Source organism: Falco cherrug, chromosome 4 (assembly GCF_023634085.1).
Source record: "Falco cherrug isolate bFalChe1 chromosome 4, bFalChe1.pri, whole genome shotgun sequence".
Classification (NCBI taxonomy): Eukaryota; Metazoa; Chordata; class Aves; order Falconiformes; family Falconidae; genus Falco; species Falco cherrug.
The window spans coordinates 25,989,269-26,014,865 of record NC_073700.1 but is presented as its reverse complement, the minus strand read 5'-3'; the positions used below and the strand labels follow the sequence as shown (position 1 = coordinate 26,014,865).

Here is a 25,597-nt window from a genome sequence, read left to right as displayed (position 1 = left end):
AAATACTCAGTGACAGATTGAATACTTGTCTTAAGGCATCCAAAGACATCCACGAGATAATTGCTGCAAAATATTTAACACATCTATTAATTATTGTGGAATCCTGTTCCACTCAGCTAATCCCCTCTTTAATTAGTTTCCTACATATATTTCATAAATCTATATAATACTATCCACGCAGACTCATAGGCTTCCCATAAACACCATTCCTCTGCTTTAATGAAGCTCTTGCCCATCTTTTCTTATTTTTCCATGCTAAGGTATTACTTCTCTGATCCTCAGTCATGTATTTGTGGTACAAGGCCAAGGATGCCGACCTTGGGAAGCTGGGTGTAAGAAAGGCAGTACCATTCATACCTACAGCAAGCTGAACACGATAAATGTCTCTTTGATAAAGAGAAAAAAACCATGGTAAAGACATCACTGATGCACAGCCAAGGGTTGCTGACCTCACGATAACATGCTTGTTCTCCCCACCCCTCAACTATAGTGAAAAAAGCTTTGAATGAGTGAAAAGCAGAAGACTATACCCCTTCCGAATACACCACCATGAAAAGCAACAGCCAGTCGAAGGTCACCCTTTGGAGCAGCAGATTATACCAAAGAGCAAATGTGCCAGAAAAGGTAGCTGGGAGCAGGCAGTCCCTACAACATCCCCAAGCACCCCAGGAGAAACAGCAGAAACGTGACCCCTCAGCGCAGATGCCCAAACTCTTCCTCCAAATACTACTTCTCTTGAGGGGCGGCTTCTTGATGTCCCAGTGGCATATGGGGCCTTGAAAGACTGAACACTGCACCTCTTCAAGAAATTTACATAACCATTAAAGTCCTTTTGACATAGGATTTGTCTCCTCATTCTGTCCAAGCATAAACAGCTAAGGAACAAGTTACACCAACTCAATGTAAACCCGTCTCAGAAAGCAGCAAGCTGCAATAGCACCAGATGGGAAGCAAGTTTCAATTTCCCCCCCGTCCCTTTTTTCCTTCAACATTACAAAACTGAAATGGTTCAGTCCTGGTTTTGGTACCCAGTGCCAGAAACACTTCCCTCTGCTAATACTGCCTGCAAGATCCTACTGAACGATGACTGTCGCATCTCCCACATCTTCCAAGAGTTGTACAGTGCTTATCAAAACCAGAGAATGCAGCGCTGCCTGAAATCTGAAAACCTCAGCCCTGATATTTGCAAGTGAAGCCAATTACAAATCTGCCACTACTAAATGATTTTACTTTGGGAAATGAATTAAGACCCTGGTGACTACTGGAATGCTTGGCTAGTACATGAAATATAAGTATGCTAATAATATTAAATATTCACCAATTAACTTTAATAGCACATTTGATACACCTCTTGAAACAAAATGTTTTTCAAGTTAACTTTTATTAAAATGAAAGCGAACCATTTCTCCTTCTTTGTACACTGAGTGGTCTAATCATGCTCGATTTCCTGATGAGTGTTGCAGGGCTGAGACATCCCTCTCACCTCCTCAGCTGAAGGAGGACAGATGCACGAGCATTTCCAGAAATTATCTCTATCAAATCAAAGTCTTCACTAGACTGTGGGCTCTGACACCCCTTAAAAACAGTTACTATTTCAAATGCTGTTTGTATCTAAGAAAACATCTAATAAAAAATGTTAAACATCTTCAGACAACAAGATATCTCAAAAGTCACTGCAAAGAAAACATTAAAGAAAAACAGGTTTGGGGAAAAGCACTGCTCAGTTGTGCACAAGAATGCACTGCACAATGTAAGAGTATCTTCACTGAGTTTCCACCGTTACAGCTCCTATACGTACAGGCGATCATACACTGCAAAAGCCAACACAAACCTCCCCAGTTTTGTTTCTTTCCCTCCCATGCCCAAATTGCATCCATAAACTAGGTTTCCTGAGTTTCATTAGAATTAATGTAGATTTACAGTGCTGCAAATCATTTTGATTACATAAGCATTTTTCTTCAACTTGGAAAGCCACAAATATTAAGGGCAGCAACGAGAGCAAGTATCACCTTGTGCTAACAAGACTATGCCAACAAAACCCTTGAAGGGTCAATTTGGCTCATTCAAAGCACTTACAAACATGAGGATATAATTTATACACGAAAAAGGCAACAAGCAGCAATCAAAACTTTATGATTGCACTCACTCTTCAGTCTTCTCACCTCTATTTAAATAAAAATTTGTATGTTCTTGGGTAAAGAATCCGTACAACTAACCAAAGATACTTTATTGTTAAAACACACCGTGTAAGTGAAGACAGAACCAATAAGGATGTGCTTGTATTTAATACTGACCAAAACAGGAAAGAGAGAAAGAGAGTCTAAATTTAATTTGAACTAGCTATTCATATTAAGCCTATAAAAACAAGCGAGTCAGTGTCATTTTAAATAGTTTTTAATGAAAAACAGTTACAGGTACTTGTCTGTATTTTAATGAAACTGAAAAACTTTGCTGCTCCAGACCCAGGCTGCCAAGGCACCAGTGGACTACCTGTGAAGTATGAGCAATGATCATGCACACAGACAACCACACCCCAAGAACCTCGTTGTGAAACAACCGATAGCTACAGCTTCCACTAGGCTTCAGCTGCATTTAGCCAAAGGTCATCACGAACCTCCCAACATGACTATAAACAGTTCTCCAGATTTAATTCTGATTTTCCCCTTGGAAACAGAAAGCAGCCCGAGATGTTTATCCTACTTGGTACGATGCAGATTACTTGAAATTCCACTTAAGATTTGGATCTGTGGGCCCAACACATGCAAAAAGAGGATGCTAATAAACACTCTCACAATGTAAAAAAAAAAATAATCCATTAATTTACATAAAATGAGAATGAAAGGGCACAAGATTGGTTTGGAAGTTATGCTCTTTTACAGCGGAACAAACACCCTATTACCAATCTGCTACTTAGCCATTATTAGCTGACACACTTGACCTGTTCTATAGGTATGTAGGCCCCAAATAATATAAACACTGTGTCAAATAAGTCATTGGAGTCGAGACCATGAAAATATAAACTCAGATAATATGAAAGTTTATATTTCCAGTGTAAGTACACCCTTTCAGATCAAGTTTTCACTGAAAATAGAGAGGAGCTGGGAGGTAGCAGGGAAATACAGAACTCTACTAGACCCGCTGTGAAGTTACATTTGTGTTTTTAGCACACAGAAGAGCTGCAGGACAATGCTCCTGTGACTCTGTGCAGGTTTCTTTCTACAGAATCAGGCTAAAGGCCTTCCAAGACTCCGACGTCTGGAAACTGGTGGCAATCATACCTACGAGCCTTCTGTTATTTTAGTTAAAATTAAGTGACAGAAGACACACTCTTTGAAGTCTTCTTAAATGTGAAAAAAAGAGCAAGAAACAGATCAAATAACCCAATATTCACAGAGTAACAAAGGAAACCAAAGTGGCGAACCCCCCGGCAGGAAGCGAAAGATGCAAACAGCGGCGGGGGCCAGGGCCACCCCCGAGGGGGCTCAGGTGGCCCCACGGGCCCCGCCACAGACCCGGGGCTGACACGTCCGAGCAGATCGGGCGAGGCCTCAGTGCCAGCGGAGACCGACCTGGAGCAGGCACTCGCCCAGGTCCCAGAACCAAGGACCGGAATCTTCATCTTGCGGCTCATTTTTGTATACTTTTCGAGCAATACTACGAAGAGAAGCGGCTCTTCCTCTCCTCCAGCCCGGTCCCGGGAGCCGGCCCCTGCTCCACCGCCTGCCCACTCGATGCTCCCAGAGCCTACAGAAGGTTCCCCCCCGCGGCCATGGCCAGTCCCCTCCCCGCCCCCAGACTGCGAATGGCCTCCGCCCGCTGCCCGTTGGCTTCGCACGGAGAATCGGAGCCGCCGCCCGAGCCCCGCCGGCGCCCCAGCCCGGCCCGGCGGGTCCGCCCACCGCCACGGGACCCTGGCCCCGCCGCTCACCTGCCGACGGTCTGGTTGGCCAGCTGCTTCATCCGGTTGAACTGTTTCTTCATGGCGGCAGCCGTTCCCCCGGCCTCCCGGCAAGCACCCACTGCTCCGCCGCAGCCACACCGCCCCGGCCTCCCGCCTCCTCCCTCCTCGCGGCGGCGCCACCGGCCCCGCCCCCACCGGAACGCACAACCACTTCCGGTCCCGCCCCCTCCCTCCCCTGCCCGTGGGGGAACGGGCGGGGCAGCCGGGAGCCCGGATGTCCCGCCCGGGGTAAGGATGTCAGTTCCTCCGCCAGACCGCTCACTTCGGAAGCGCGGAGCACTGCTGTTTCAGCGGAGCTGGGCTCTGTGCGCGAAGGCTACCCCTGCCGGTGCAGACAGCCCCGGGAGCCACTGCCGTAGCCTTACTGCCTAGCGTCCCCCAAGACTACTGCTCCCGGCTTCCCTTGCGGTACCACTGCCGTTTCCTGGGCGGGGCGGTGTAGCTCCCACTCTCTCATTGGACATTGTAGGGATGGACAAGTCTCCAGACCAATCGCTGTGGAACTACGGCGGACAGCCCTGTGGAGGCTGTCCAATGAAGGGCGGCGGGGGGCAGGCTGCAGGGGCGGTGGCGGCAGCGGCGGGCGGCCGATCCTCGCGCGTTCTATGGCGGCCGCTGCCCGCGACGCCCTCTCCGCCGCCGGCCTCGACGAGGCGGATGAGGCGGTCCGGGGCACGTGTGAGGACGCGTCCGTCTGCAAACGGTAGTGGTGCCTTGTTGGGGGGAAACGGTGGGGCGAAACGGTGGGGCGGGCCGGGCCGGGCTCCTCTGGCGTCCCCCCGCACCGGGCCGCGGCCCTGAGGCGGTGCTGGTGGGGGCCAGGACAGGCGTGGGCCGGCCCCCGGGGAGGAGCCCCTTCTGTCCCCGGGTGCCGCCATGCCCGCCCGTGCCGGTGTCCTTTGTCTCACCGGGGCCCAGGAGCTGCACCGGCCGGGGGGCGTACACGGAGGTGACTGGGAAGGTGTTTAACGCCGTCAGCGTTCCGCCTTTGGGGGGGCGGGGGGGTGCCCTGCACCTGGGTCAGCGGCTTTACTCCTCAGGTCTGCCACCAGCTTTCCAGCTCCTATTATTAAACACCTGCCCCGCTTAAGAGTTGGTTTATGAGACAGTGTACAGTGGTAGCTAGAATTGCACAGCCTGGCAGTGGGGATCAGCGATATCTCAGGAAAAAAAAAATCCTGATTTTTTTCAGAATTCTTTACTTCGCCTCCCCTGGAGAATAGTGCTGGGAGCGTGGAGTTTTGTTGCCCTGTTGTGCGCGGCCATGAATTTAACTTCTGTTATTGCTGCCTTTTTGTTCTTTGTTATTGCTGTAGCAGCAGATTGTTGGGTTGTTGAGTTTGGTTTTGAGAGTTCACCTTTTCCAATCAGTTGTAAAACTAGTGAGTTCTATTAGAATAAATAGTACTGTTGTGTATGTTACAGTGATACGTAGAAGCTCTGGAATAAGTGCAAGCAGCTTGTAGCATAAAGATGTGTAGAAGTAAAGCATGCTTTGTGTGTGCTCTGAGGAAGTGTAGACAGATAATTCCTCTGTTTGCTGGTTCCTCAAGGAGGAAATAACTGAAATTAGGGTCTTCATTTGCAGGAGTTCATCAAATAGTGCAGAGGCCATTAAAAAGATGCTTAATATGGCAACAGCTGAAACTTTTAACTAGACTTTAGATAACTTCTTAACTGAAATAGGTCCCCACATTCAACAGATTTTTTTAAACTGTGCCTGCGTGTACGCACCCAGGTCAGAGTGACCTGTCCAGCCTGTACATCTTTTAGAGTAAATCTTCGTGGCCTTATTTCGTAATTCTTTTTTTTTTTTTCTTTTTCCCTCTCCTCACAGGTTTGCTGTAAGTGTTGGCTACTGGAAGGACCCTTACATCCAGTATTTTGTGAGACAAGCCAAAGAAAGAAAAGCACCTGAAATCAATAGAGGTAAGTTGGCATGTGAATGTGGATGAAGACAGTGCAAACAGGTTCTTAACAGGTCTTGTAGAGCACCTGACAAATGCTTTCTATACTGGGTATTATGGAGTGTAGGAGATAAGTGAGACAAGTTTCCTTCACAGTAATAATTCCATACTGTATCTGCTCTTTTAAATATTATGCTTTAAATCAAAACTCTTTTTATCTTTTGCTTTTTGTATTCTGAGTGGAATGTCTCTGTTTCTCAGCAAGCAGTAATCTCTACAAAGCAATCAAAAAGATTGGTTTGACCCAGGGCAGCGGGGTACATCAGCTCTGGTCTCCACAAAAGTGTGCGCGCTAGGTAGAATTATTCTGCTTAGTTTGAGGTGAAACTTGACTAAAACTTTTATTTACCTAAGGCATCCTGTTTTATCAGTGCACCAGATCTTGTTAGTAATAAAAAAACCAACCCAAACCCCATTAGGTATCTTTAAAAGAGTGCGTTATTCTTCCTAAGAAACACCATTTTTTAAACAGACGCCTTAAAAATCTTAATGGGTGTTACACATCAAGTATTACATGAAAATAATAATGAAAAAACCCCTTTTTTTTAACAGGCTATTATGCTCGTGTTCATGGAGTCAGTTATCTGATTAAAGCTTTTCTAAAGAAGACAGAATGCAACTGTCAAATTGTTAATCTTGGTGCTGGCATGGATACCCTGTTCTGGCGATTAAAGGTAATGGTAGCCGAGAGTAATGAACTTGGCTGAAGACAAAGATTTGTGTGGACATTTGAAGCACTGTTCTGTGAGGGCTCATCGGTGCTGCATTCTGTAGTACAGCATAGAGGTGTGCAATGAGGCTGAGTGCTGCAGCAGACTGCCCTGGCTGCTCTGCCTCGGTTCTCACCTTGCTTATTAGCTTAGGTACCTTTAAGCCTCAGCCCCATGGGCTTTTACCAAAATGTGCGTGACACGAAGCTGACCTCTAGTGGACTTTCAGCTTGAAAGCCACAATTTGCTGTCCTCTAAGCCTTAAGATTTCACTTTTTTATCCTATACTAAGAGAGGAATAAAGTCCCGAAGTACAGGATTGTAAAGGCTCTATTTACATGTTTCTGAATTATTAATATAAATGTGAATTTGTATATGTAAATACACACACATTTACATATATATGTAATTGAAAATTTTTCAGATTATTCAGATACTGTATGATAGTATCATTCTGAGTGAACACACCTCTGAGTCATCTTGTCTTCTCGTTAGCATATTCATTTGTAAATTTGGTTTCTAGAAGAAAGCCCGAGGAGGCCAGTCACATTTTGCTTTGTTGCAATTCATTATATTTCAGTCAGTGGAAGGGAAAAAATAATTATTTTTTTCTGAAATGTGAAGCTCTTTTCTTACCTGCATTCTTATGAAAAATGTGTCAATACACGTTTTTATTAACTTTATTTGTTTTTTAAAAGCTAAAGTGGGTCCTGTAATTCCAATTCTTTCTCCTTGTAAAGAGCAGGTGTGGTGTAATTAACATACAGAAGGTGGGATTCGGTTAACTGAGCACTTCAGTGTCCTGACTACCTATTTAATCTACTGGTCAGAAATTCATGAGGTTGACGAGCTAGAACTAGCAGTACATATCCATCACAAAAGGATTGCTCCATAGGGAGAAACTGGTGCAGCTTATCTGTCTGAGTGTCAAATAGTGACATCGTGAAATGAAGAGGCTTTCCTCTTTTTTTGTAGTAGAGGAGTTGTGGTATGCTCGTAGTCTGGCTGTTGGTTTAAGAAGTGTGTGGTCACCACCTGTGTAAACCTGTGCAAAATGTTCTGACTCCTTTCTAAGGAATATGCTGAAGATCATGGTAAATGTCATAATAGTTTCCTGTTGCTGTGCTCTTCTAGATCCTGATAGTACATTGTTGGAATATATGTTTCAGTGATGTAGTGTCTAGGATTGCTGCGTTACATAAGATGATAAATAATTTCCTTAATGCTTAGAGGATGTTCAAATGTCTCTCAGCTGTTCTTGTTGTTTTGATGGCATTTTTTTAAGCTGTGGGACATTGTCCCACATTACTCTTAGAAACGCCAGTGTAAACTAAAAACTGTTTAGGGCTTAAGGTTATATCTTCCTGTCGTGTGCATGTGAAACTTGAATGTCCCTAATTCTAGAGTCTTGCTCCAATTCTCAGGATGAAAATCTTCTCCCTAGAAAATATTTTGAAGTGGATTTTCCAATGATAGTTGCAAGAAAAATACATAATATCAAGTAAGTATGATGCTGGATGAAACTGAATGTAATTCAGCAAAATGTCATGAATTGCAAGCTACAGTTATTTCATCTCTCTTCTGAGAAACTCTTCATGCTGTAGGATTTATAATAAAGGTTTCATTGTGCAGGCAAGTCATACATGTGACTGTATAGCCAGTGTTCCGAATTGGAGAAGTTGATATGTGGAAACTTCAGGGAAGCAAGCAGACTTTATTCTTAATTATGTAAAATATAATGGGCAGGGAAAGCCTTACGGTGATTAGAGGTGATTAAGTCATCATCTTTTACTGTTGCAGACAGCAGTAAATTCCCAGACTTGCATGTTCAGTTAGAGAGGTAGGATAGCTGGTACTGTACGTAACTATTCTGTTTGAATGAATACATTAAGGCTTATGGAGGATACTTGAAGAGAGTGTCTGGATTTCTCTTGAATGATTACCTCAAAACTTAAGAGTCATTGGGTATAAAACTCAACTGCAACGTAGTACAAAGTCTCTAACTTGCAAACGCTTTTCTTTCCGGTAGGGGGCAGAGGTATTCTCTTCTGTTTTTAACACACGCATACACGTGTGTATATATATCTATCTATCTATTAAAAAAAAAATTGTAAGCACACTGTTAATCAAGCTTAACTTCTAAGAGATGCTTCTTCCTTCTTCCCACAGATCAAAACCTCCCCTGTCAAAACCAATTATGGAATCCCATTCAGGGGACTCTTTTCTAATAGGTGAGTCATCTTAAAAATAAGTCAGCAATGTACTGTGGCACTTTTAAAACTTTTCTGATCATTTTGTTCTGCTATGTGGGCAGGCTTTTAATGTTTGAAATGCTGTTTGGACAGAAAATTGGGAGGGAAAAGAGGCTTTTTTCTTTTACAGACTCCTGCCCATTTGTTCTATGTCATATTAGAAATGTCTTCTCTTGAAGTGGTTTTATTCTGCCAGAAAGTTGTTTAGTTTTTTTTTTTCTCATAGCTTAAGTTTTCTTTTCTATCACAGAAAAGGAAAAATGCTACTGATAGCCATGTATACTGGATTAAAATATCTATTTTCCTCTATCTTTCTGTCTCATTAAGAGCACAAGTCTTTACATTTAGTGGAGTCTTCGCAGAGGAAATACAGTCTGCAAAGTCCGTTCTTGGAAGCCAGTGCTGTTTGTTACATTTCAGTATTAAGAGGATGTTAGATTCAGGTAGTGTCATGTGGTTGTACTGTCTTGCCTTAGAGCCTCATTATGTTTGTGTCAGAACTGTAATTCAAAAACCTTTTTACTTGTGGGGGAAAGAAAGGTCCGAGTACCACTGAATAATGTTTTCAGTGCCTGAATATCATAGTGCACTATAGTAGCTGCTTTGGACCCTTTAGGAGGAACAGTAATTATCTGCATCTGCAGTACCAACTAATTTGTGTTAGCAGATGAGCCAGCAGTGTTTTGTGTTCCCTGATACAATTACGAGTATAGTTGCTTTTAATAAGCACAATTCTAGCTAAGGGTCTGGAAGGCTTGAAAGGGCCCTCCAAAGCGTGAGGAAGGGCACAGGGTGTGAGGAGGTGTGCTCCTGCTGCCAGTGGCAAGGTGTCAGTGCTTTACCCCAAGGCTCTTTTAGTGCTTTAACTTGTGTCAGAGTACTGCCATGCACTAACTTGGTCGTGCATATTTATGCATATTATGCACATTTTATTGCTGTATATTAGAAGGTCTTAACTTACCAAGCATTTAGATGCCATTTGAAGGGCAGAATTCTCCGTTGTACATTCAGGTCTCAAAAGATGAAAGCCCAATGCCCCATCTTGGAAAAAGGGCTTCTAAGTACCACTGTTTCAGCTAGGAGACCTTCTGTAACATGTTTCTTATATACAATTAGATATGCTGCGTAAGCACTGTTAAAAAGACATTAATACAAGGTCGATCAGAAGGGTTTGATGGTATTTGTGTTACTGAACAGCTGTAGATATGTCTAGTACAGCAAAACAACTGCAAAGTTAACAAGTTGCAGCAGTGTATTGTGATCAAAAGCTACTAATAGCAAGTCACAGCAGTCAAGAGCAATTAATGCATCACTGAGTGTATTGGAGTGGTTTATTTCTCTAAAGCTGTTTCTCTTGTTCTTTCTCAGTGCTGGGTTTTAAATACTTTAGAGTAGCAATTTTACTGTAACCAGGCTGATGTAGGCTTTACTGCACTGAGATCTTTGGGATGTTGCGTTGTGTCCAGTTAACTTGGAGATGGTGGAATTCTGTTGTGGAATCCCAGTTTGAACTGGCACTCGATAACCACAGGGTCAGTTCAAGTGAAACCCATGTGGAAACTCCCATGTAAGGACAAATTAATGGAACTGCTTCATGTGCCACCAGAAGAGGCTGTAGAATAAGTAGACAAGTCAAACAGATTAATAGAGATTTCTTAAAGATCTAAAGGAACTTGACAATGAATTTGCTCAGCTACTAACTGGTATATACCCTCTCATTTTAAAACTGTCTTAGTACCTGAGAACTGGAAGGTGGCGGCTGTGACTCAAATGGGCTCCAGGAGAAATCCAGGGAACTACAAGCCAGTAGGACTGATGTCTCTACTGGACAAATTAGTAGAAACTGTAACAGACAGACTTAGTGGAACACAGGAATAATATAATGTGTTGAAAAAGAGTCAACCTGGCTTTTGTAAAGGTAAGTTATGCCTCACAAACCTACTGCAGTTCTCTGTAAGAGTCAACAGACACGTTGGAAAAGGACATCCAATTAATACAGTGCTTGCATTTAAAAAATGTGTTTTGACAGTGTCCCTTACCAAAGCGTGCCAAAGAAATTGCACGGTTTCTGGAGGAAGAAAGGTTCTCATATGGATAAAGAGCTGGGGATACAGGGTAGGCATATGTTGTTAATTTTCATTATGGAGGGAGATAGAGATCTGTGCTTAAGGATATGTTGTTGTTCAACACTTAAGAAATGATTGGGAAAATAGAGTGATTAGTAAGTGGCAGCTTGTTGGCAAGTCCAAACTCTTCAGAGTGGTAAAGAACTGTAGAAGAATCTTGTGAAATTAGTGACTTGGTGATAATTTCCATGTGGATTATTATAAAGTGATGCACATGGGTGGAAAAAGTAGTTTGTGTCTCACATGCAAATGATAGGCTGCTGGCTGATTATCGCTGCCTGCATACAAGAGCTGGGTATCGTAATAAGTAGATATATCAAAACATTGACTCAGTAATGGTCCAGAAATCCAAGTCAAATGGAAGGATTCTTAGAAAAAAGATAGATACCAACATAGATGCCAGTATTAGTAGTATGTGTTTGCCCTCTTTTTGTCCTTTCCCTAGGTAGCTGCTGTTGGCATCTGTGAGAGGCAGGATGCCATACTAGGGGGACCTTTGGTCTGACCTGATACAGGTGTTAGACTAAGTTCTGGGAATACCGCCTGTCACAGGGAGTATAGTGGGGCATAATGAAGCAGTGTTTCCAGGTAGGGGGGAAATGTTGCTCATTTTTGTGTGTTTTGGGGAGGGGATATGGACGAGGATATTAGAATCTTGGGGAGGGATGCTGTTCCATCCTGTCCTCACCCCTCTCAAATCAGTTTCTGTTGTCTCATGTATACCGGGAATAATTTGTTTAGATGCTTTGGAATTTGAGTTACTGTAATATCAATTAACATGACTCTTGCAGCTTTTCTTCACACACTAAACGTTTTCATTTCATGAAGCTAGTGCTAACAGACCACCATATTTGCTTCAGGGCAGCATCTGCTTTCTGCTTCCCCTTTAGACAAAGCAATGACAGCATGGCTTGCAATACCGGTATTGCAATATTTATATTTAATTCCAGTATTTGTGGCCTCTGCCCTTGAATGCAGCACGATGACTCTTCTCATTGAACAGCTTTGTCATTTCTAAGGGAATGTTAGATTTCCAGTAGTTTGACATTGCTGTGGCAATACCAGCTTAAATTGTTTTCAAAGTTCAGTAGCACTATCTTGTTTATGGCAGTTGGGAAGTTAGTACTTCACCTTTGCTATATTGCAAGTGCCAATTACACTTCAATGAACTATTACTTTTCAGTGCCACTCATACGCTTTCTGCCCCTGTGTAGTTCAGCTTTGGGAGTTGGTTTTTTCACCTTGCTTTTCCCTACATTTCCAAACTTGCTTGTGACCCAACGCAGAGAGTGTTGCTGTCTTGATGACTTGCATGCCTTGCGTTGGGGATGATCCTGCACTTGCCAGACAAACTAAATATCTTTGTGTTTTGACATGTACCCTGTTCTGATGTAGTTAACAAACAGCCTGAGTGAGACCAATACTGTATCGTGCCTGTGAGCCTGCAGAATAGGCTGTATGGGCTGGTTGTTTGTAAAGCTGCCAAGGATACCTTCAGATGAAAATCCTAATGAAATCAGTTTGAGTCAATAGTATCCTGCATGCTGTCTCTTGGAAAACCTCCAGGAAATTGTTTGACTAATCTGAGAAGAGAGTAAGGAAAGATAACTGTGAATTCTTGTAGCAGAAGAAACACTGCGCTCTGTGCACCTGACTCTATAATGCTGCTTCAGCAGACAGATTAAGGTAGTAGGTGAGTGCCAGAGGGCCACCATAAACCGAAGCATTTACTTGCTGGTGGCATGTTTCTGTGAAAAAAAAAAAAAAAAAAAAAAAAATTATTGCAGTGAGGTCAAGAGGCAACTATAAGCAGCTGCTACTATTCGGTTACTGCAGTGATGTCTAAATTCAAACTACTTGTATTGTTACTTCTGTGCCAATGATCAGAGCGAAACATTCTCTGTTGCATTACGCATAGATAGCAGAAACATGTGCCTAGGCTGAGAGTCTGCGTTGAGTAAATGGGGTGGGCTGGAGTGGTGGGGCTCTTTCTCTCCTTCACTCCCCCCTCCCTTGCATTTCTCAAATGAAATCTGAATCTGGTATATCTCAAACCTTCACTGCAGACAAGTACAAGAGAGAAACTTTGAAAACCATAAGGTAGCTCCGTGCTCTTAAAAAGGAACGTCGTGAGCAAAGAACTCTGCTAAAAAGCAGCATGGATTATTGGTGCCTGGATAGGAATTAGTGCTTGGAATATGGGATTTTCAATGGATTAAGCCACCAAATGTTGCTGGCTATGCCAGCATTAGGGCAGTTGGCCTAAGCCACAACGAGGTGGCCCTATTTATTTGAAAATTGCTGCGGATTTGCATGTTAGTGCAGCGTGGGTGGTGTTCTCACCTGGCCAGGAGGGAAGGCAGTGGCTCCTGGCAGCCACAGAGTTCTGGTGGAGCATGTGGGGCTGGGGGAGGTCACGGTGGCAGACACCTTCCAGAAGAGTGAGATTACAGTAAGGAAAAAAAAAAAGTAGAGTTTTTTTCTTAACACCAAAAAAAACTGCTTAATTTAAAAGAAACTTCTTCACGGGAAGAAATCAATGGAGACCACGTGACTGTGCTAGCAAGCTGAAACTTGCTTTTTCAGCTCCTCTGTAGGTAGGCAGGTATCATGAAATACATTTGCACCAACGCTGCTCAGTCAAGGTGGAAGCATGTTTACAGATTTTCATGCTTGGAGTGTCGTACTCTGCAACGAAGTAGAAATTGGTGCCAGAGCATTAACTGAAGTATGTTATTTTCTGGGGTCTTTATGGCCATATTTCAACTTTTAGCATCCAGGCTGGGAACAACGGCAATTCCAGCGATCATCAGCTGCCATTGCCTTGCAGTAAATGAATGTCTGTTATCCAAGTGTGAGGTGATGGAGCCATTGTCAGTTTGATTTTAAAATGCTGAAGTTATTTGCCTAGTTTGACTTTTATATATAGAAGGGTTTTTTAATGCCATGTATAGGCCAAAGGTGGAAGCTAGCAAAAAAATCTTACAGGGAACATAGGAAGAGGCTTAGCTTAAATTAACTTTTTCTCTAGCTTTTTTTCCTTTTGCTTCTCTTTTTGCATTTTAAAATTGTCTAGTGTAAATTTCATATTTTTTCCTAAAATTTCCTTCAAGATAAAAGTTTTGATCATAAATGTTGAAATGTATGAATTATGGAGATATTTAATGAGGTGCTTTCAGATATGTTTAAAATGTACGATTTTTAGCAATTTTATCAGCTTGTATATAATGAATGTGTGTGCAGTTCTGCCTTGGTACTGTCTGTGGTTGTGTTTGCCAACAACCATCAGCAGAAAGTCGAGGGAAGTTGGCAGGAAAATGTGTGGAGGAACAAGTACATTCTGTTTGAATGGACTGAAGAAGGAGAACCAGGCAGCCCAGATACTGGAGATGGAAGTGGAGTGACAATCCATTCCTCATCAGCTTTCTTAACCTTTTAAAATTTTCAGCTGCAAGGAGTCTTGTATTAAGACATTAAGTATACTTGGTTTTAAGGTTTAAAGAATATTCCCACTGAATCAAATCACCCTTGAAGAATCCTGTTCTAGTTTGGTGTTTGGGTTTTTTTCCCGGTACTTAACTTTGAATAACCAGGCTATGGCTGTGTGGCTGTTTATTTTCGCTTATCCACAGCCTACATCTCCAAAAGCAACTGTCTGCTGGACCACGCAGCTCAGCACTGAGGATGTCACCATGACCTCCCACCATGTCAAGGCATAACAGGAATTCTGTGGGGTTTCTTCTTGCATATATAGGCTTGTTAAAAACAATGTTAATAATTTTGATTGTTGAAATTTGAACCATTTTGAAGGACAGTTTTCTAACCTAAAGTTTGAGAAGTTTTGCTCTTTCCAGTTCTTCAGTGATAAGAGTGTTTGAATCAACATGATGTGAGCAAGAGACATTCACTTCCACCTCTGAAGTGTTTGTACTACTTCTGTTACTGGAGCACTTAAAAAATTGTAGTTTATTTCTGGTTACAATTGACGTACTGGTATGTCCAAGTCAATGAAACTGGACAAGAACATCGCGTTAGTTTCAATACTTGTTGTGGTGACTGATGCTTATTGTATCTCTGGACAGCAAGCTGATCACTATATAAATACTTTCCTGTGTGTGGTGGGGATTTTTGTGTGGCGCGCTTTTGATGCCATTATCATGGCCTTGATATAATAACTTAAATAGAAGGGTGTGGGAAGTAGTAAAGCTATTACAGAACATGTACATGGAAAAAACCTTGACTCAAAATGTTGAATCATTTGCCACACAACTTTTTTTTTTCTTCCCCTGGAACAGTCTGGATGGACTGTTCTGGTTTCTGTATATGTTCAGATGTGTTGCTGGAAAGACAGCTATTGTCACTTGCTAATGCCATTTTCGAACAGTTGGTCACTTGGAAACTAAATGGAGGTACATCTTCCAGACTGTTTGAAGCACTGCTTAAGTTAATAAGTTGCCTTCCTGCACACATGTACAATTTTTTTTTTTCTTCTCCTGAAACGGAAAACCCCTTTCATCCTGTCTCTTCAGCCACTTGGCTTCTCTTTCTCTCTTCACTTAGCTTTTGACATCTGCTCCCACATTACCATGCAGGAACTGTGTCGGTCTGCAGCAGGATCCCAACTGGAGCTGTGCCAGAGCTTGCTGCTGCAGATGGGTATTGACTGGCCATTACAACACCACTTTAAACTCTCACTTTTGAGGTGTTTTTTCCACTGTTTAGCTTACTTATTTTACTGTTTGCTCTGTCACACTTATATGGTAAGAGGGTAAAATTATGTACTATTCAGTCCTAATGACTTTACTCTAGTAAAGCTAAAGCGTGAAAGAGCAATCTGGTATATTCCCTCAGAACTTTTATGTCTAAGTGGGTTTGATGCTGCATGTGTAAAATGCTTGCTATGGGGACTGGGCTCATCTAGTTGAATTGATTGCAGCTGGTTGTCAGAATTATTGATAGCAAGATGCTCATGTTGCTGCTGGCTTCCTTACAGTTTTGCTAGTATGGCAGAGTATCTTTTGACTTTACGACTAGTTCCTCCTTCGTGTTGGAAAGCATTTACAGGAGCTTGCTGCCAGTTGTATCCCAGGATGAATATTCGTTTCTCAGAATATCTTTTCTGACTTGACTCTACATTTAAATACCATCACTAGATCATACAAAATGGCTAAATGATAACTTCTTTTGGCCCCCAAATCTGTCTGACACCTCTATATATTTATATATGTATATAAAAAAATATAGCTATATGTATTGTTAATTTATGTAGCTATATCTATTATTAATATTTGGAACATTGTTCCTCTAGACTCTACAAACAAAATGAAAAACCCTGCCTTTAATCTTCATATTTTTCTTCTCTCTGCATTCCTTGAAACCATGGTAACGGGTGGTATAACTTATCTGCATTAGAGTGGCTGCAGAGTGAAAGAGTAGGCTTGCTGCAGAGTGTGGTGCTCATATACCACCATCTTGTAAACCACAACAATCAGGTATAAGGGAAATTAATGCCTTAAAAAGACGAGTTTGCTGTTAATTGTTAGGTGTAACGTATTAAACTCTTGACTTCAAATTCATATGTTCCTGCGGTGTTTTTTTTTAATTTCTAATTTTAACATTCCTCTTATTTGTAACCATTAGTCTCTCAAAATTTTAAACTTGTAGATTCTCACAGCCTAGACTCCAGTCGATATTCCATAGTAGGAGCAGATCTCCGTTTCTCATCAGATTTGGAGGAAAAGCTAAAGAAACATAACCTGGATATACAGTAAGATTTATTTTTATTTGTTCTTTAAGGAGGGCTTGTGGAAGCGTACTGGTGAGAGTCAAGTCTTGCTTGGACATACAGTATCTGCATCCAGTGCTCGTTATGCTATTTCCATGGTTACCTTTTCCTGAGCCCTTGAGCAGAAGGAATTGTTCAGACACCTCATGCAGCCTCACTGAGCTGAGCAGGCTGGCATTGCTGTGACTGCTTGGTAGTTCCAAGTCTCAAGCAAGGTTGTTCCTTGCATAGCTATTCTGCAAACTGTGTTTTTGTCCTTCCTGAGAAGATGAAATGTTACAGAACTATTTGCTTTTTGCTCTTAACACACTGTGGGGAATGGAGCATGGCTTTCTGTGAATGTGTTTCTGGTGGTTGGTTCCCTTTGGGGTATATGATCCTTTCACACAAGTCAAAGCTCTCGTTGCAGGGCAGGCACCTGTAATTCCTTCTTGCTTTCCCCCATCCCTTGCCTTGGAGGGGATGAGCTCCCACAGCAGCCATTTGCTGCCTCTGAGCTGATAGGAATTTCCTTTCTCTACTTCAGGATTGAATTTGGTTGAAATTTAGTTGGTAGAATCATGTTATTCAAGGGGAACCTCTAAACTAGAGATGTATCAAAATGTCATAAACTGCATTTTTTAAGAGTTGGTTCAGTTGCATTTAGTTTTAATGCTGACTGATGGGTAGTACTTAGATCAGTAAACATCTTCTACCCTTGTAAGAGCTATATGAATCAAGATTTCTGGGAGCTTAGCTGGCAAAATGAAGAATAATTCTGTCAGTGTTAAATTATTTTGTTGTTTTATCTTTGTAATTATTTTCTGTTGCCACCACTTAAAACCCCTATTGTTCCCTAGACCTTTCGGTAAAGTGATTACCATGGAGTCCTTTGAGAACTTAACTCCAGAAGCTAATATCTGGGGTTTTATTGTTCAAGCGTTAGGCTTTGGGAGGTGCGGGAGGGGCAGGATTTAATTTTTTGGAGTGGATGATGGACATACCTTTCAAATACAAGATATATAAATAGTAGCTATCTGGCTGGGTGGGAGAGAGCATATGGGTAAGCAGAATGCATGAAATTGCCATTTAAATCTTTACACTTCATCTTCTGAAATCTTGCCTTGCTTGCCTACATTGCTGCTCCTTGTGGATTTCTCCTGCTTGTAGTGACTTTTCTTTTTCCTGTTCATACTAGCAATTAAAAGAAAACTCCGTAATTCTAAGGAACACTACTCCTGTAGATGTATATTTTGGGGTTTTGTGGATGGAGGAGGAAGAGGCATGTGCAAATGATAGATTGCATTTTGTTAGATAATATGCAAAGCTTATTTTACAGATATTGAACAGATTTGTCTAATTAAAATTCTTCTTAGAACTTTTTTAAAGAGAAAACTTTTTAAATTTGTATTTTATTCCTAATTTTACTAAAAAGTGCAGATTGTGTATACAGGGTACAATTCTTCAGCAAAATGAATTTTAATATGCACTTCATTCAGTTCATGCTATCACAGTTCAGAGAAGACTTAGAGAATATGCATTCTTCAACGTTCATAGTCCGGCTGACTTAGGGGAGATTTTTTCCTAATATCTCTGGTCTGTAACTATGGGAGTCCCCTGCAGTTAAGTCGTCGATTGCCAGAAAACCCAGTTCTAGTCAACTTGATGAAGTGATTTCATTCAGTCTTAAATGTCTAGTTTGTAAAAAGGGTAGCTCTTTAGCTCTTTTAAGAAATGTGGGGACGTGAAATTACTTGTTTGCTAATAATTCTTTATAGATTTTTCTTGTTCTTTTGCTAGAAATTGTTCTCTTGTTTGTTTGTATTTTTTTTTTTTGTTTTAAAGTTTGCCAACGCTTCTGGTAGCAGAGTGTGTGCTGGTTTACATGACACCACAGCAATCTGCAAATCTTTTAAAGTGGGCAGCAAGCACTTTTCCAGTGGCGATGTTTATAAATTATGAGCAGGTAAAACAAAAATGGCATTTTTAGGCCTGGGTTATTGTCATAAAAATAGCTCTCAAAAGTGGGAGTTCTGCTTGTAAAATAAGAGTTGGGCCATACCCTTTTGTGTAGACAGCAGTTTCTGCGGAATTACTTAAGTAATGTGTTTTACCTTGTAGATTGAGGAGCTTATTGTAAAGAATGTACGGCTGTTCTGAAAGACAATTTCTGGGCTATGTTGAACCAAAGTAACTGAGACTTAATCCATATGTGGAGAAAATCATAGAATATTGGTTTTAGATAAGACAGAGGGAAAAGAAATTATGTTGAATGTTGGGTATGAGTGTATAACATTACATAATTACCTCTCTGTGTTCTTTGGCAAAGTGCAGCAAAAATCACATCAGCATGAACTCAGCTTCTCTGTGTGAAAGTAAAATGCTGCCTCGGGGGAACTAGGTGGCTCCAGGAATTAGTAACAGGATCTTCCAAGCTGTAAATCACTCCTAGAGAGCTGAACCAAGTTGCCAGCAGCTTAAAGCAGAGTCAGTTTTCAGTGCCCCGTCCCTCTGTAAAGGCAGTAGCATTGTCACCATTAAATTGGCACTCAACTTGTAAACGTGAGGTAGCTAAGGAGATTGTGGCAGTGGGAAAAGAGACTTGGTATAAAAATGTGAAACTTACTTTAATGTTATCCTGTACGTTTTATGACACAGACAACTCAAGAGTTTAACCAAGTTACTGCTTTTCAGTGCGGTTACATTCTTTTCGGAAGGGGGAACACTTTTGTCTCATTCTCTACCTGAGGTGAATATGACAGACCGGTTTGGACAGATCATGATTGAGAACTTGCAGAGACGACAGTGTAACCTGGCTGGAGTGGAAGTCTGCAGATCCTTAGACTCTCAGGTAAAAGGGGCACAGAGCTCTGGGTGTGTTTGAAATTAAACCAGATTAATCTGTCTGCAGGTTCTACCTCGTGCACTGTAAGGCTCAGAGCAATGACCAAAGCAGGTCTGGAGTGGGGCAGCAGCTACCTACTGAAACGCTTTGCCATCCGTGTTACGATGGTTCCCTCTTGTCAGTGCCATGGTTGCTTGATATCACTTAGATTTGGCAGCTGTACAACAGCAGCAGTAGGTCAGAGCCCAGCTCCATCTATCCAGCTGTCCTCTCTGTGCAGAGGTTAGCAGCAGATGCTTAGAAAAGAGTATAAAAGCTCTTCAAAGAACAGGTCAAGCATATGGCCTACAAAATCCTTAAAGGGGAAAAACTCTTCTCTGGTATTTTTCTTCGAGTCCTCTGAAAACTGTGCTGCTTGTTTATTTTACAGAAGGAGCGATTGCTGTTAAATGGCTGGGAAACCGCACGTGCCATTGATATGATGAAAGTATACAGCTTTTTGCCACAGGCTGATGTCAAAAGGTATTACTGATAGCTTGCTTTGTAGTCAAAAGTCATCTTCAGATGCCAGTTCTGAGGTAGTTCACCTCAATAATGCAGTATGGGATCCCTTAGTATAACAGAGAGGAGGCTGCCTGCGGATGCTGGCTAGGTAGACGGAACGTGTCTGAGTCTGAAGCTCTGCAGAGCTTTAAGGATAATACCTAGAGCAACGTTAATGATCCAGAGGGTTATTTCTGCCAGGAGCAGACTGGCAGCAGTGATATTTTATTTGGGTGCAATATAAAGCATCTCATAATAGAAATTTGCAGGTAAAAGGTGCTGCAGAAATGTTGTATTGAGTTTTTACAGTACCCAAGATGTTACTTGTGAGCATCCAGTCTCCACAACACTAGATGGGTGGAGTGGAGTTCTAAAATACACTCAGAAAAAGCAGCTGCTTTTCATGTCCTCAGGGCAGATAACATCCAGGTGTTTGCTCCAGGCTTATAGGCCTAGGTAAGATTATTTACCAGTTTGTTTTTTTACTACAAGTGGATGGAAAATGACCAGTCCTGATCTTCCCTCCTGTCCTGGTTTTAGCTGGGATAGAGTTAATTTTCCTCCTAGTAGCTGGTACAGTGCTGTGTTTTGGATTTAGTATGAAAATAACACTGGTAACACACTGATGTTTCAGCTGTTGCTAAGTCGTGCTTACTCTAAATCAAGGACTTTCCAAGTTTTCCATGCTCTGCCAGTGAGCAGGTGCATCACAAGCTGGGAGGGGGCAGAGCCAGGACAGCTGACCCGCACTAGCCAAAGGGGTATTCCCTACCACAGAACATCACGCTGAGTACAGAAACTGGGGGGAGTTGGCTGGGGCAGGTGAATTGCTGCTCAGGGACTAGCTGGATATAGGTCAGCAGGTGGTGAGCAATTGTATTGCGCATCACTAGGTTTTGTGTTGTTTTTTTTCTCCCTTGGGTTTTATTCCTCTCTCTCTCGCTTCCCTTTTTCATTACAACTGTTACTATTATATTTTATTTCAGTTACTAATTGTTCTTATCTCAACCCATGAGCATTACCTTTTTCCTGATTCTCCTCCCCATCCTGCTGGGGGGGTGGGCAGGGGGAGTGACCCAAGTACTGCATGGTACTTGGGTGCCAGCTGTGGTTAAACTGTGACAGCTCCCTTCTTCCTTGACAGCATATTTAGGTAATGAGCCAAGGCAGGGCAGTAATTAAGTGCTATGACCTATTGTACTATGCAAGCAAAGAGGGAGAGGGAGGAGAGGTGTGCCCAACAGTGTGGCGTGACTCTCCCTCAACAGATGGATGCATCTTCATTCATATCATCATTATGAGCTAGACTGCTGGGTCTGTAGACAGAGCTTAGTACACAGAGGGTATAACTAAAGGCTGTTCTAACGGTCGGTAATCTGCATGGATCTTGTTAAACGTTTTGCATTAAAGAAAAGCTGAAAAGGGGGAAACTGGTTTTAATGAATAACTTCTTAAGTACATATAATATGAAGCGTGAATTGCTATGAGTCATTTATTAACTATAGTTTGAATTAGCCAAACAAGTTACTTTGGTCAAAATAAGTATTCACATATGGGGATTTCTCAAGCCATGGAACTGAACAGGTGAGACTGAAAACCTTAGGGTATTTAAATAGGTACGATGACTGTGTGATTGTGCCATATGGCACTTGTGGAGAGACGTAGCTTGTACTTTTTTTGCAGAATTTTTGACTATCTTAGATCTGTTCAGCTCCTTCCACTTTTTCCAAATGCCAAGAAATAGGTTATGTAAACTCTGTCCCTCAGTGTTAATGAGGCAAATAATGCTTTCTATTTATAAAAGTCTTCACAAAAGTGTTCTTCTGCAGCACTTGCACATCTGTGAATGTATTTAGGAACTTTTGCCTCTCAGCCTCTTTTGATCCCCAGTAGCAGCCCTTCCAAATATTTAGCATGGAAAATAAACACTCTGATATTCAAGTAATCTAGAGCAAGAGAGGAATGTGGCAGGTCAAACTTTTTAAAGCAAGCACAGCTTGGGAGAAGTTCTCCCATTTGTTCAGTGGAAGGCATTCAAAGATCTTACTTTAAAAATCCTAGGTAGGAACCATTTTAGGGAAAAAATCCTCAGATCTTATGTATACCATTTGGTTTGTGCTTCATCATGAGCTCATGTGGGAGAGTTGTTAGAAACTGCACTGGTGTACCCATCACTCTTCCAAGACATAATATGGACTTGATTGTCTGGAGAAAATACCATCTTCAACTGTTCACTGTAAATCTTTGATGAAGATAAATCTTCCGTTAGGCTGTACTGTTGTGTCTCCTTAAACCCAGCAAGACCAGATACATGCAGTTAAAGGGGTTAGAAGAGAAATACTGATATTTGTGAGAAGTTATACAGATTAGTCCCGGAACAGGAAATTCCAGGGATGAGAAGTAGGGAACATCTTGTGGGTCACTTGTTTCATACATTGACAACAAAAACTAGCTGTAGTGCTGGTATACCTGTATTAATTTACTGGAAAGGTAACTGCCTTATTGGCCATAGTTCTAGCTTCTATAGAATGAAGATGAATACTTTAAAAACTGTGTTGAGACTCCAGCTTGAATCACAATTTTTATCTTATTCCTACAGAATAGAAGGACTTGAATTCCTAGATGAAAAGGAGCTGTTTGAACAACTAATGCAGCACTACTGCATCTGCTGGGCTTCAAAGGACAGCAGTAATCTGGGTAATGATCTCCAACATCTGGGAGGTGACCCTCCACATTGAAATCATTATGTGGAAAGACTGGGGCTATATACAACAGCTGTATGGTAGAAGTATCCTGGCACAGGAATGGGGTCTGCTTCTCTGTCATTGTTGGGGCTGTGAACACCTTCCAGGTGGTGTCTCGTGACTGTTTCTCCACAGCCTTTGGGGGGTTTGTATGGGCATCTGAGTTGCCCAACAGGAAGCCTGTTGAGTAAAGGGGAGTTAGAATTTGTACACTGAAAGATGCCGTATGGGTTACTTTAAATAACTGCCTGTTTCATACTATCAGTGCTAATTGAAGGTTTACAAATCTTATGCATGTAAAGTGCCATATGGGCACATGGTATATAGAATCACAGTGTCCTGACAATATAAAAATAAATTTGTATTACTTAGCCCAGTCTTCTTCAGTACTGTCCCCATTTATATCTATCTGAGACTGAAGTTTTACATGTTACTTTCTCTGGGGGAAAAAATTCCCTCTGAACTTAACCCTTCTGTTCTTAAAATTCTGTCTCTCCTTAGACTGGAATTTGTTTGAAACAGAGAGACTTGCTGTATGCCTTCTGTAGCACCGTATATGTTGCTGCTGCTTAAGAAATAATAGAGTCAAAAGAATTGTGGTTCAGGTGAAGCACTGATATCTACAGCCATTACATGTCCAAATCGGAAAGACAACTCTGTTGCAGACACAGTTTATCTCTACTTCTGTCTGCTATTTCAGGACCAGAAAACTTCTCTGCCTGCCAGTTCCATCTATTTTTTCCTCGCCTTCTCCTTCTCTGCCCTTCCCTTGCTCCTGACAAAGCAGTACTCAAGAATAATTTTTATTGACTGTTCCTTAGTGAATGTGAATAGATGTAATCTCTGCTGAAGTTGTGCAGCCAGACTGAGTAGCAAAGCATCTGATCCAGCTGGTAAAACTAGACCTTCAGTACCCTGTTGCTGCTGCTGTAACAGATGCTGGCTTGTGGCATCTGCTGACCTGAACCCTACAACTTCGACAGCTTTGAGCTGCAGAAATGCACATTTTCCATTTAATTTCTTAGGGCTAATAAGTGATGACTGTAATAGAGAACTTATTTCTAGAGGAGATGAGGCCAAAATGTTCACCTGTTCATGGTAGCCAGTATTCCTGGGATTTCCAGTATTATCCTTTGCTGTCATTAGAGAAATATTTTGGAAAATTTTGGGTACTGAGGTTAAACAATGTAGCATATCTTAGAAGTCAAAAAAGGCAAATCTCAAAGGACACAAATATCTAATGCATGGATGTGTTGTAATCTAAAGCAGGTTTTCTTTATCCAGTGTGAATTTGCTCCCCTGATTCGTGGTACTTTTCCCCAGCTTTCTCTTTCTAATTTCATGGGCAGATCCTTCGGTTCAGCAGCAGCCTGTCTTATTTCTTCTGTCATTAATAACTTCAGTACTCCTTCAGATTGGCTTATTCAAATTAATTGCTGCATCACAATAAAAAAAGGGTTTAAAAAGTACAGATCAACCTGTTCCCTAACTTCCTTTCCTCCCACCAAATCCTTTACATTTAACTTCTTTTTTTTAAGAAAAAGTAATTCTCTAAGTGTCCTTCCTGTGTCTTAACTCCTAATAGTAGTGAAGTACAGGTAGTATAAGACTAAACACTTGTTTCTCCCCCTTCCCCATTCCCCTTTTCTTTTCAAATAGGTCTTGCAAACATCACATTCTAATGTATTTGCTGGAGGGAAGCTGTGGACCCAGAAGCTGCAGCACCTGCCTTCTGCTTGAGGCAAGATCACAGAAATGATGGGACTTTGCATGTGCCGACTTCAGTCTGCGCGTCTATGTAGGCGTCGCCAGGACAGAAAGCGATGGGTGCTGCTGATGTTGACTGTCCTGTTGGCTTTTGGTAGTTCTAATGAATCTTTTTTGCCCATTGTGAGCAATTGTTATGAGGCCAGACTTGCCTCCCATTCACAGACATATGATGGACTTGTGTAAGATGTCAGTAATTCCTGTTTAAAAGCTTGCCTTCCTTAGTTTAAAACCAAAAGTAAAGTGTTCTTGGATTATATGATTTTCCTTTTTGTCTTTCTGTAGATGTGTAAAATGTATTTGTGACAGGAAGCTGGAAAAACAATTCTGGTGAACTGCATTACTGGATATCTCTGCACTGTGCATGGCTGATCATGAGGGTTAAATTTTCTTAATTTCCTTTCTGTTCAGGTTTAATTTTTATGAAGTGTCACCATGTTGGCTTTCTCCAGGCTTTACTGTTGCTGTAAGGCTGTCGCTATACTAGGTATGTTCTTGTAGGGGAAGACTGAAAGAAGGGGAGCTGTGATTCTTGTTCAGTGCTGTACAAGAAACTGGATGATGTTAAACTTAGACTTTATTCAGCTGGGAAGGGCTTAGCTTGGCAGTTGAGCACTGGGACAGTGTAGGTAAGAAAAAGATTAATCTAAATTTGCACTGCTTCTGGTAGTATCTTTACACCAGTTTCTCATTCTTCTTTCTTTCCCCTTAAAAGAAACAAAACAAAATCCTAACGGCAATGAAAGACCTTGCCCTGTTGTTTGAAATGGAGTCTTGCAACCTTCAAATAATAAATGTTTAGTATTTATAATTTGCCTAGTGTCTTACTTACTAGAAATTACCTATTTATATCTGGTTTAGTGACTACATTTTTACTCTCTCACCAAGAGTAGGTTTTTTAAAGCAATTGCAAGCATA

The 25,597-nt window shown here is 41.7% G+C and overlaps 2 protein-coding genes across 7 annotated transcripts in view; one reads left to right on the top strand and one right to left on the bottom strand.

Moving 5' to 3' along the window:
• The window catches only part of ARHGAP17 (Rho GTPase activating protein 17), a 47,905-nt gene extending 43,818 nt beyond the window's left edge, over nt 1–4,087 (bottom strand). For 5 of the 6 annotated variants that reach the window (XM_055707203.1, XM_055707202.1, XM_055707204.1 and 2 more), the window contains exon 1: nt 3,929–4,087. In XM_055707203.1, coding sequence (XP_055563178.1) covers nt 3,929–3,981 — 53 coding nt within the window. In that variant the 5' untranslated portion in view covers nt 3,982–4,087. The remainder of the gene's footprint in view (nt 1–3,928) is intronic. The other variant, XM_055707205.1, reaches the window with a different exon arrangement.
• Nucleotides 4,088–4,487: 400 nt separating this feature from the next.
• On the top strand, nt 4,488–25,490 carry LCMT1 (leucine carboxyl methyltransferase 1). Its single transcript, XM_055708644.1, has 11 exons — nt 4,488–4,664; nt 5,799–5,890; nt 6,481–6,602; nt 8,063–8,139; nt 8,808–8,869; nt 16,681–16,783; nt 18,626–18,746; nt 19,530–19,631; nt 20,056–20,147; nt 22,768–22,865; nt 24,572–25,490. Exons 1-11 carry the CDS (start codon nt 4,567–4,569, stop codon nt 24,592–24,594), a joined length of 990 nt encoding a protein of 329 aa, XP_055564619.1. The 5' UTR covers nt 4,488–4,566; the 3' UTR covers nt 24,595–25,490.
• Nucleotides 25,491–25,597: the final 107 nt, after the last annotated feature.